We start from the raw sequence: 12678 nt of genomic DNA on the forward strand, positions 1-12678 counted from the left end.
GATTCGACAAAGGTCAACAAGACTTTAACCGTGTATGGAGGCTATTAAGCCCAAAGATGTGAACTTTCAAGGTTCTTGCTTTGAAAAACTCTGAGAAAAAGGTTATGTTTTTTTTTTTTACCCACACGAGACCCTGCTGTGACCTTCACATTTCTCAAGGATCAACCTTGAATTCTCCATGTTGAACAATCATTAAGCAAAAGCGTTGTTTGAAGTTTGAAGGTTCTAGCTTCAAAAATCTCTGAAAAAATATGTTTCATCCGTTTTCTGAACCACATGTGACCCAGCCGTGACCTTGAAATCTGACAAGGGTCAACAAGACTTTTACCATGCATGGGGGCGATTAAACCCCAAATGTGTGTGAAGTTTCAAGGTTTCAACTTAAAAAACGTCTGAGAAAAATATACATTTTCCTTTTTGGACAATGTGTTGCACGCAAGACAACACGACAAACGCTCGTGTTATCATTCTTTTACTTTAAGGTCGACTTGCGTGCCCGCTCTTTCGCTAATCTCAATTAAAATTCATCTTAGAAGTTCGGTTTTATTACGCTTTTAATTAAGAAGATTAAACTAAGACAACAAATAGTTAGTTTTACCCATTAAACTCGATAAGGTAGTGACATTTTATGTTGAACGCAAGAAGGTGTCGCACGCAAGATCTGAAAAGATGTTGACGACATAATTTCAACACTTGATAGCGCAATCGTGGTTCGTGATTTCTTCACAAATTTTGAACACAGAATGTGTCACGTGGTTCCGTAAATGAAGTAGATCTTTGTACATGTAAATTTTGTTTTTAAAAGAAAATAACCGTTAATTACCGAACATTTTGTCGCACGCAAGATATGACGAAATTTTCAAATCGTTTTCAAAAATGCTGTTCAAAAGTTCTGCAGTCTTTGCTGGATTACTTGAAAAACAGCAGTTTGATACACCGTTATCGCTTGACGTGTCGACATCAATTCCAGAGTTTTTGAAAAAGAAATTTAGTAAATATCTGCGATTGAAAAATGTATGCCGTGATGACGAATCATCTTGCGTGCGACACCTTAAAATTCGGTTATCGAAAAAAAAAAATTCTCTCGAGATTTAGATTTGACGTTTGGTCTCGTCTGTAAAGCGATGTTTCAGGCATTCAATCAAACTAAATGCAATTCATTTGTGCTTCTTGTTATTTTTCTGTGGCATATTCAAAACACGAGGTATCACGATGTCCTTTTTCAGATGGCCGGTTTTGGCGTTATTTTTGACTTTAAACAAAGATAACTTCAAAACCGTTCAAGTCAGACACACGAAATTATGTCCACTATCTCTTCGCACATTCATCCACACACACACCAATTTTCAGCAGACACACGTTTTTAGAAACATTTTTATTGTAAAACAAAGTCGTCTTCTGTTCTGTGAGCACCTTTTGGCACTTAGTCATATGCTGAAATATAAAATCATACATCATACAATATTAATATGGCTGTTGCCATGACCATGAACCCCAAGAAAGGTTTAATGTTATGTAAATCAAAATACCAAAATCAAGCACCTATTAATCTGGTCTACGGCGCGGGAAGATTGAGGCCTTCGTAAACGTTCAACGTTGGCCAATAATGATTTTAACAATGTTGTGTCGTTTTGTATTATGTTGTATTTTGTTGGTCAATTGATAAATATGTCTTCCCAACATATTACAAATCAAACAGAAATAAAGTCTTAGAGAACTACAATAATTATAGACTAGGACAGATTTCAGAAAATCTAACACCCTCGGGCATTTGTGGGTAATTAATGGCAACAGGTTGTTTCTTATAGATTTGGGTGTGCTGAATCCATTTCTGCCTGTTGCCAAAGTCAAAAATGCCTATATTCGTTACTATTCAACGGTTTCCAAGATGGCCGCCATGATATCAAGAGACTACTAATTCTCAAACAAATGCTTATATCTTTGGTGTTTTTAGAGATACAGTGTTAATTTTTGGCTAGTTGGTAGATGACCGATAGGCAATGGTTGCCTTGTCAGAGTATTTGACCTTGACCTAAGGTCACATGAGACTTGACAATATTGACTTGTACTGTTTTGTCATGTGTGCATTTTAAGTTGTCTTTTGGCAGTAAACTACTGCGAACTAATCACTAAAAATAAGTGATATTACCCAGTAGGTATTCAGCATTAAAATGAATATACATTGATCATCATTCTGACAAGGTCAAGGTCATTTTGACCCCATATTTCAGATGTGTTTAAACTTGGACGCCATCAAGATTTGCAGTGGCTCATCTGTTGTACACACTGGACATCTGATTCAACAATTACATTTCAGCAGGGGTTCAGATCAATGGTGCACAATCAACTAGGTCAAAGGTCAAGGTCAAGGTCAAAGGTCACTATTTGGACCATTTATTCTCAAAAACGGGGCCTAAAATAGAGATAAGCCATTTGTGAGTAATTATAGTGTGCTCTTCCCATTTCTGCTGTATGACAAAGTGTATATTTGCTAGTTTGTCCTGTATCATTAAATATTCAAAATGGCCGCCACAAGCCTGAAAACTCACCCACACACAAAAACTGACAATTCTTTAAACATAACCACTCTATTAATTATCAACTTTTGTTTCAACATACGTTTGTATCAATAACGTTGCATAATCAGTACAAATTTCAACAACATTTAAGATGTTATGGTATTTCTGTGGCAATTATAACACAATATACACAAATCTCAAATGGGCTAAAGCTGAATATCAGAATCTGCTGGTAGTGAGGCTCGGTGGTCTCCATACGTCCCTCAACTTCCTCAAAGCCATCGGGCGTCACATGGAGTGCTCTGGTCTTCTGGATCTGTTGGTCGAGAGCAATGTCCTTGGCCCGAAAACAGCTGAACAGGTGCTGGCAGGCAAGTCCTATGTCAGAGGGATGCGAACTCATAAGTTGACCTGGCAAGCCTTGTGGAGAATACTCCTACCACAGTTGCTGCAGTACGTCCACGGCAGTGATGATGAGCTCGCACAAGAGATTGAAGACGAGATGGTTCGTGATGACACAGCAGCACTTGTACATCTTCTTGCCAACAAACGCTTCACAGACCTTGTGGACTCGTTTGCTGCTTCGCGGGCCAATCCAAACTTCCAGTTCTGGTGGGAGTACCTGAAGATGGTAGAAATTCTTCTCCAGTTCACACGCGCCAGTAGAGATGGCGACTGGAATCTGCATCTTCAAGCTTTCACGGCAATGCTCCCCTACTTCATGAGATATGATCATACCAACTATGCTCGATGGGGCACAGTCTACGTCAGTGAAATGAATCAGCTCCCCGAAGAAGTGAAGAAGGAATTTGAAGCTGGGCACTTTGTTGTGAAGAGGAGCCAGAGCAAGTTCAACCAGGTGGACCCAGATCAAAGTCAAGAATGGCTGAACGGGATTGGAAAGTCATGTGGAGGGATTGTGGGCATCACAAAGACACCGTCTGCTCTGAACCGTTGGGCCCTCTCGTTCAATCTCCGATCTCACATTGCAGGAGAAACAAGAGCAGTCTTTGGAGCAGAGGTTGACGAGAAGAGCATTCACAACGAATGCAACAAGGCCAGAAAAAGACAAGACAAAACTGATGAAGAAAAGTTGTTTGACAACCTTAAACGCTTCAAGGTTTTTTTCTCTGGGTGTGCCTGAAGATCTGCAGAACATTGCATCGAAGGATCTTACAACCAAGAACATGGAAGAAAACCTGTTGACAGCACGTGAAAAAGGACAAGAACAGGTGAAAACATTTGTTCGGGAGAGACTTGTGCCCTGTGAAGAGAGGAAAATGAAATTCCGCGATGCTCTGCCGAAGAACAAGCCTCTGACATTTGCCAGTCTGTACGAGGTGAAGCAGAAGGATGCAAAGAGTGGGAAACAAAAGACGGTCAAAGCTGACAGAAAGATTCTTCAGCGGTTGATCACGGCCTATGAAGCAGGGCGCAGTGTTGATCTTTCTGTGATCATGAAGCATGAGCTGATGCCAGTACCCCCTTCACTTGCTGAAACTGATGGCAGTTTAAGGTCAGGATCAAAAGCAAGCTTGCTTAAAATCCTCACAAGTGGTGTAAACTGTCCTCCAGGCATTGAAGCACAAGAGCTTGGAGACAAGGCAACACTTGTCGTTGATGGGCAAGCACATGTTTGTGCACTTGGAAAGCCACAAGGTGCAGCTACATTTGGTGATCTTGCTGACACATTCGTCAAGTCTCTCCTTGCCCAAGGACATGCCTTTAAACGCACCGACATCGTTTTTGATCGGTATGATCAGCTGTCAATCAAAGGTGGAACAAGAAAGAAGCGGAGCAAAGGAGCTCAGCCCATCAGGAAACTGATAGAGTCTAAGGACACACCCCTGCCAGCCAAATGGGATAACTTCATGTCTCACCCTGAGAACAAAGCTGATCTGGCCAAATTTCTGTCTCGGCAACTCATCCTGCAGGCACCAGATGACAAAACTGTTGTGGTTTCCGGTGGTTTCAGTGATCCAACTCAAGTTGAGTCATCCAAGCCAGACGTGGACACGACTCCGCTAGAGGCCAGTCACGAAGAGGGTGATACACGTGTTGTTCTGCATTGTGTGAACAGCGATGCAACCAGCCTGGTTGTTTCTTCACAAGACACAGATGTAGCTGTATTGATTCTTGCACATTTTGACAAAATGAAGTGCAAGAAAGTGTGGATGAAAACTGGCACAGCACAGCGTAGACAGTACATCCCAGTTCACAATATTGCCAAGAGACCTGACATGGAGAAGGCAAAGCTCCAGAACTTGATAGGATTCCACGCCATCACTGGCTCGGATTCCACATCTTTCCTGTCTGGCCAAGGCAAGGTATCTGGGTGGAAAGTGTTTCAGCAACATCACCAGCTGCTGGCAAATTTGGGGAAAGGGCAGCTGACAGACGACACGTCAAAAGAAGCAGAGCAGTTCGTTTGCAAGCTGTACATCTCAAACTGTGAGACTGCAGATGGTGCCAGAACCATCATGTTCCGGAAAGCCACCGCCCCAGAAAATCTGCCCCCATCCAGTGATGCTCTGAGCTTCCACATCAAGAGAGCTCATTATCAGGCCTCAGTCTGGCAACAAGCTCATGAAAAGAAGCCGAACCTGCCGCCGATTGAAAGCATGGGCTGGCAACTGAAGGATGGCGTCTTCCTCCCCGTCCTGAAAACCCTTCCGTCTGTTCCAGACGCGTGCCTAGACATCATCTTCTGCACCTGCCAGAAGCAGTGCAGCAGTGGAAGGTGCAGATGCAGAAAGGCGAAGCTACCATGCACAGCAGCGTGCAAATGCCGGGAAATGCACGAGGAGTTAACGAGTGGTGAACTGACCGTGACCCTTTGGACGTGTGTGATGTTCATTGACCTTACCATATGAAATGTGAACATTTGACATTGTTTGCTGAATGCCTGTACATAGCTGATATGTTTACCTGTTGCTGAGCTTGTTCTCAACATGTTTCGGAAGTTTTTTTCTCGTGACAGAGTATTATGGAACATTAACGTTTGTCATGCTTCAGATTTGTGTATATTGTGTTATAATTGCCACAGAAATACCATAACATCTTAAATGTTGTTGAAATGTGTACTGATTATGCAACGTTATTGATACAAACGTATGTTGAAACAAAAGTTGATAATAAATAGAGTGGTTATGTTTAAAGAATTGTCAGTTTTTGTGTGTGGGTGAGTTTTCAGGCTTGTGGCGGCCATTTTGAATATTTAATGATACAGGACAAACTAGCAAATATACACTTTGTCATACAGCAGAAATGGGAAGAGCACACCATAATTACTCACAAATGGCTTATCTCTATTTTAGGCCCCGTTTTTGAGAATAAATGGTCCAAATAGTGACCTTTGACTTTGACCTTGACCTTGACCTTTGACCTAGTTGATTGTGCACCATTGATCTGAACCCCTGCTGAAATGTAATTGTTGAATCAGATGTCCAGTGTGTACAACAGATGAGCCACTGCAAATCTTGATGGCGTCCAAGTTTAAACACATCTGAAATATGGGGTCAAAATGACCTTGACCTTGTCAGAATGATGATCAATGTATATTCATTTTAATGCTGAATACCTACTGGGTAATATCACTTATTTTTAGTGATTAGTTCGCAGTAGTTTACTGCCAAAAGACAACTTAAAATGCACACATGACAAAACAGTACAAGTCAATATTGTCAAGTCTCATGTGACCTTGACTTAAGGTCAAGGTCAAATACTCTGACAAGGCAACTATTGCCTATCGGTCATCTACCAACTAGCCAAAAATTAACACTGTATCTCTAAAAACACCAAAGATATAAGCATTTGTTTGAGAATTAGTAGTCTCTTGATATCATGGCGGCCATCTTGGAAACCGTTGAATAGTAACGAATATAGGCATTTTTGACTTTGGCAACAGGCAGAAATGAATTCAGCACACCCAAATCTATAAGAAACAACCTGTTGCCATTAATTACCCACAAATGCCTACCTCTTTTTATTTAGGCCTCTTTTCGAGAATTTATCCTAGTCTATTATTGTTGCCGTCAAAACCTTGCAAGGCCTCAACTGTTCTCACGAGATCAGTTACATTTTTTTTTCTCTCTCTCTCTCTCTCTCTCTCTCTCTCTCTCTCTCTCTCTCTCTCTCTCTCTCTCTCTCTCTCTCTCTCTCTCTCTCTCTCTCTCTCTCTCTCTCTCTCTCTCTCTCTCTCTCTTTCTCTGTATGTATGTCTTTGTCTGTGTCTCCCTCTGAGTCTCTCCGCTTCTGTCTTTCTATGTCTGTCTCTGTCTATGTGTGTGTGTGTGTGTGTGTCTCTCTCTCTCTCTCTCGCTCTCGCTTTCTCTCTCTCTCTCATCTGACTCTTGGCACACAGGTCAAAGCAGAGGTTAACTTGAGTGCACGTGTACCTCGGAGGGGGGTGATTTCTTGAATTAGCTGAGGGCGGAAGGAAATCGCTCACCTTCCACGTCCAAAACGTAGTGATATTGACACGCCAGATTAGTGCGGTAGCGTATTGTGCTAAGCAGGAAAGCGCGCTTTTCTGCCGGTATTAACAATAACAATAACAATAACAGCACTTTATTGTCCATTAAAATATTACATAAAAATGGAAATTTTTCTTCGGCACACCCTGTCTGCCTGTAAACGATTATAACAACAATTGTATAGGACGACACACATAAAACATAAAACATAAAAGGGATACAATCAAATATGATATTGCACTATGTAAATTTACCCTCTCATATCACAGGAGTTGGGTTTCACAGCCGAGTAATCACATTACAAATATTTCCCACACACCTTCACATGTACACATTGTTTGTTTTTTTTCCCAGCCGACCAGCCTCTACGTGATGCGAGAAGAATTTAAAATGGTGACTGCAGAAGGCAGGAATGACTTTTTAAACTGGTTTTTGCGTGCCAAAGGGACCTTATAACGTTTACCTGAAGGGAGAATTTCGAAACAGGGGTTGAGAGGATGGATCGGATCACGGACAATTTTGAGAGCTTTCCGCTTAATGGCAGCTTCGTAGAGACTGGTCAGCTGTCGTTGGGGTTGCCCAACAAGCTTGCTAACTTCGCAATTTCCGGAAAACATCCACTTTCACTTTGAGACTGTTCTGTTTACATTCGACACTATCAAAACCACTTTGCAATACTGAAATAATGTTTTCTGTGTTCGAAAGCTACAGCCAATCGTTATTATGTCCCCTTAGGTACAGTTTTATAACATTATTGGCACATGTAAACAATAGGAATTAATTAATGAACGCTACGAAAAGAGCAGCCTTTAACTATCCCTGTTGTCACTCAGCATTTTTTTTTAATTCTCATCCACACTTTCAGCACTTCCCCCACCCGCCCTCCCTATCTCAGATGTAATTTGTAAATGACGTTTTCAGCCTTCAATCCACTATTTAACATAGTAAGTCAAGCTTTTCAAACCTTATTAATAATTGCTTTGATGTTTTGCTGATGTTCAGTTTATTATTTAATAAAGATCTCATGGTTCAAAATTTCATATTGTTTTTTTCAAAAACGTGCATGTGTTCCATTTCAAACTAACCTCACTGATGTGAACTCCATTATTACTGTCACATCTGTTTTACAAATTACACCCATAATCCAAACCAACGCGCAAACATACACACACACACCACAACTACACACATATGTACTCGTTACCATTAGCCAACGCTCGTCACAACACTGTCAGTCTCAAGTCTAAATAACAATAATATAAATCGTAACTAATTTTCTTCACATCATCATATACATAATGTTGCTTCACATGTTCTTTGTACAATCGTTGGTTTTCACAATAAATATTGCATTACTGTAATTGTCTTCTTTTTCTTTAACAATATCTTTCCAAAAACAAAACTCAAAGACCACACAAGCTATTGCAACCTACTCCTATCTCTGGTCTCTCTTCCTGGGTACAATGGTACCTAAGACTTACATTCAAATGCTTACATTTCCATGCTACCCACATTGTCAAAATACCAATAATTGTCATCATTTTCACGAGTTTTCATTCACAAGCACCTGGGAAATAAATGTCATGTTCCCCGGGGAATAAATCCCCGGTTACCATAGTTGCAGGAAGCCCTATTACATGGATAATCAAAAGCAAACCCAATAGAAACGCTCGAGGATTCTTCGGCTCTTTTCATTGGCGTTTCCCCAGACCTACCTAAACAGACGACACTGCTTCGCCAAGTTCCAAATACGAACTGGCAAACTGGCAAATGTAAACAAAAAACAAAACTACCTCATCAAAGGTCATACATTTATGCTTTATCGCAAACAAATGAAACCTATCGATATGTTTTATCTTCTCACAAAGTCATGGAGTGCGTGTATCTCTGTTTGGAGAAACACGAACGTCAAGTTTAAGTCAAACCAATTGACCCCTGACACACACATTTTGACCCGTGCACAAGACGTTGTATCGATAAACTAAGCGCAAATAAAAAAATAATAATAATAAAGCAAAGAACATAGCAACAAGAAATGAAGACATCTGACAAAGCCGAGCAAGCAGAATGACAAGTCTAATGAAAAACAGAGAGGCAATGAGAAACAAGATCGCGATTATCTTTCCTTCGCGGCACGACGCAAATCGTTTGTGTCCTTTGACCCAATTCGTGCAGTGCTGCACGATGCAAATCTTCTGTGACCTTTGACTCAACGTAGCTTCAATATTCGATTAACCGAGGGGTGGAATACCGAGAGGGGCAGGGTGGTAGGGCGATGGTGAAATGTAATGAAGAGACACGTGTAGCAATAAGAGAAAACCGATTCTGCAATAACACAAACAAGAACAAACAAGTCGCGTAAGGCGAAAATACAATATTTAGTCAAGTAGCTGTCGAACTCACAGAATGAAACTGAACGCAACGCAACGCAGCAAGACCGTATACTCGTAGCATCGTCACTCCACCGCCCGTGGCAAAGGCAGTGCACGTGGAATGGACAAGAAGAGCGGGGTATTCGTTGCGCTGAGAAGGATAGCACGCTTTTCTGTACCTCTCTTCGTTTTAACTTTCTGAGCGTGTTTTTAATCCAAACATATCATATCTATATATTTTTGGAATCAGGAACCGACAAGGAATAAGATGAAAGTGTTTTTAAATTGATTTCGGGGAAAAAAATTTGATAATAATTTTTATATATTTAATTTTCAGAGCTTGTTTTTAATCCGAATATAACATATTTATATGTTTTTGGAATCGGCAAGTGATGGAGAATAAGATAAACGTAAATTTGGATCGTTTTATAAATTTTTATTTTTTTTTACAATTTTCAGATTTTTAATGACCAAAGTCATTAATTAATTTTTAAGCCACCAAGCTGAAATGCAATACCGAACCCCGGGCTTCGTCGAAGAGTACTTGACGAAAATTTCAACCAATTTGGTTGAAAAATGAGGGCGTGACAGTGCCGCCTCAACTTTCACGAAAAGCCGGATATGACGTCATCAAAGACATTTATCAAAAAAATGAAAAAAACGTTCGGGGATTTCATACCCAGGAACTCTCATGTCAAATTTCATAAAGATCGGTCCAGTAGTTTAGTCTGAATCGCTCTACACACACACACACACAGACAGACGCACATACACCATACCCTCGTTTCGATTCCCCCTCGATGTTAAAATATTTAGTCAAAACTTGACTAAATATAAAAACCCAACACTGACCTATATGAATATTTAATCAATAATATGATCGTCTGCGTTGCAGGTGTGCAAGTGAAGGGTTGGGGGGGGGGGGGGTAACTTGATCATTAATTTGTGTGTGTCAGTGTTTGTGTTCATGGACTGATTGTGAGGGAGGGGGAAGGTGGGGTGGGGTGTGTTTCAGGTTTTGGTGTGGGTATGAAACTTGACGAGCAAAACAATACCCACACCACAAAATCTTGGAGGCAAAAAACACTCGCCGTCGCATCATTTTGTCCGCACAATATTATATGCACCAACAACCGGAAAGAAAGGTGACAATGGAAAAAGACTCATCTTTGCTTCCTGCGATTCCTTGCCCCCGACTCGAACGTCGCACGATAATCCACATAACAGATCTGTTGTGAGATGGTCAACGCTGACTGTGCAAGCAAATCACCTCATTTGAAATACGACAATCCCATCGCTCGAATGCAACATGTGGGCACTATCGTCTCAAAGGCGCTTACTGTTTGTTTCACACACCACTCTGTAGTCGGAACCTACAGAACTTCGCATCCTCAAACCTGACATACTTGTCTCAACATTATAAACTCAAATCACACACAGTAAGTTGCTTTCGCACGCCAGCTTTGAACAACGTGCTGGGGCCCCGAACATGCATTATAATAACAGAACTCGCGTTTCAAACCATGGCTCCCTGTGTTGATTTTTCACTTAATGTTGAACCACCAACATGATGACAAAATCGATGTTTGATGGTTTGTTGCCAGACCAGCTTTTTTGTCGGTCCTCGGGGGGCATATCGACTTTTGTTTCATATTTATTGACCGCGGCCTTCGGCCTTGGTCAATAAATATGAAACAAAAGACGATATGCTCCCCCTCGGACCGACAAAAAAGCTGGTCTGTCAACAACCCATCAAACATCTTATATTATTCAAAACAAATGTTAACTACTACCTAACTTCATTTCAGACCCACACCCATTATTATACACACATTTCACATTTAAACCATTAGTCGGCCCCCTGTCGATATTTATCGACTAAGTTCCTTGTCTTGTTTATTGTTAGGGTGACAAACATAAAGGGTCCCGGCCTGACTGCTATAACATTTAGCGGGTCACATGATGCACTCAAATGGTGATTAACTGGCAAGGGGATGTGTTGCTTGAAGCAAGTCCAATAGCTAGACGATTACCTTGAGGTGTATAACCAGGTGAACACGGTAATTGTGATACTAGCCAGGTGAATACGGTGATTGTGATACTAGCCAGGTGATTACGGTGATTGTGATACTAGCCAGGTGAACACGGTGATTGTGATACTAGCCAGGTGATTACGGTGATTGTGATACTAGCCAGGTGAACACGGTGATTGTGATACTAGCCAGGTGATGTGTTGCAGCTGGTGCAGGAGCTAGACGACTACCTGGAGGAATACAACCAGGTGAACACGGCGCAGATGAAGCTGGTGCTGTTTATGGACGCGGTGAAGCACGTGTGTCGCATCTCGCGGGTCATCAGGCAGCCGCTGGGCAACGCCCTCCTGCTCGGCATGGGGGGATCGGGCAGACAGTCGCTGACACGTCTCGCGGCGCACGTGTAAGTTGTCTTGTTTTTGTTTGTCATGTGTCTCACGCAACGACCTCCTGCGGGGCATAGGGGGGGGGGGGGGGGTCGGGTCAACATACCATGATACGTGTAGGTTATAGTCATGTGAGTCGCCGTCCTCTTATTGCCTGTTTTGTGCCATGCACATCCCTCCTGCTTGGCATGGGGACAGGGAAAGGGGGGAGGGGGAAAGGGGCTTGGTCGACGGTTGCTGACAAGGCTTGCGTCGCATTTGTTTGTTGTGGTCCTGTGTGTCACTGTCTGACTGTTATTGATTCATGAGTTTGGCTCTAAGTACTAACAAAGCGTTTTGCCCTTTTTCGCGTTAAACCAAACTATTCGTTTCCAATCTATTGATACAATAAATCCTGGTGTGACAATCTATCTGACAAGGTATACCTGAGTAAGCCTTTCAGTACCTTCGTGTGCACATATTATTTTAAAGAAACAAACGATTATATATGTATCGTGTGTGTGTGTGTGTGTGTGTGTGTGTGTGTGTGTGTGTGTGTGTGTGTGTGTGTGTGTGTGTGTGTGGACAGGTCTGAGTTTGACCTGTTCCAGGTGGAGTTGGCCAAGAACTACGGCATGTCGGAGTGGAGAGAGGACCTGAAGAAAGTGATGATGAAGGCGGGAATGGAGGGGGCCTCTACCGTCTTTCTATTCAGCGACACACAGGTATACCTTACCTGTATCATTACCTTTAGCATTACCTGGAGTGTGACCTGTAGTCCTACCTGACTGTACTAAGGGAGGATCTGAAGAAAGTCATGATGAAGGCGGGAATGGAGGGAACATCTACCGTCTTTCTCTTTAGCAACACACAGGTATACCTGACACATTACCTGTAGTATTAACTGTGCTCTT

At 41.9% G+C, this 12678-nt stretch overlaps 1 protein-coding gene across 1 annotated transcript in view; it reads left to right on the top strand.

Annotated features, from left to right (window-relative positions):
* Nucleotides 1–12678, top strand: part of LOC138961925 (dynein axonemal heavy chain 1-like) — a 158284-nt gene that overhangs the window by 90389 nt on the left and 55217 nt on the right. The window contains exons 50-51 of the mRNA XM_070333604.1: nt 11606–11802; nt 12354–12489. Of these exons, the coding sequence (XP_070189705.1) occupies nt 11606–11802; nt 12354–12489 (333 nt within the window). The remainder of the gene's footprint in view (nt 1–11605; nt 11803–12353; nt 12490–12678) is intronic.

This window comes from Littorina saxatilis, linkage group LG3 (genome assembly GCF_037325665.1).
Source record: "Littorina saxatilis isolate snail1 linkage group LG3, US_GU_Lsax_2.0, whole genome shotgun sequence".
In the NCBI taxonomy this organism is placed as follows: domain Eukaryota; kingdom Metazoa; phylum Mollusca; class Gastropoda; order Littorinimorpha; family Littorinidae; genus Littorina; species Littorina saxatilis.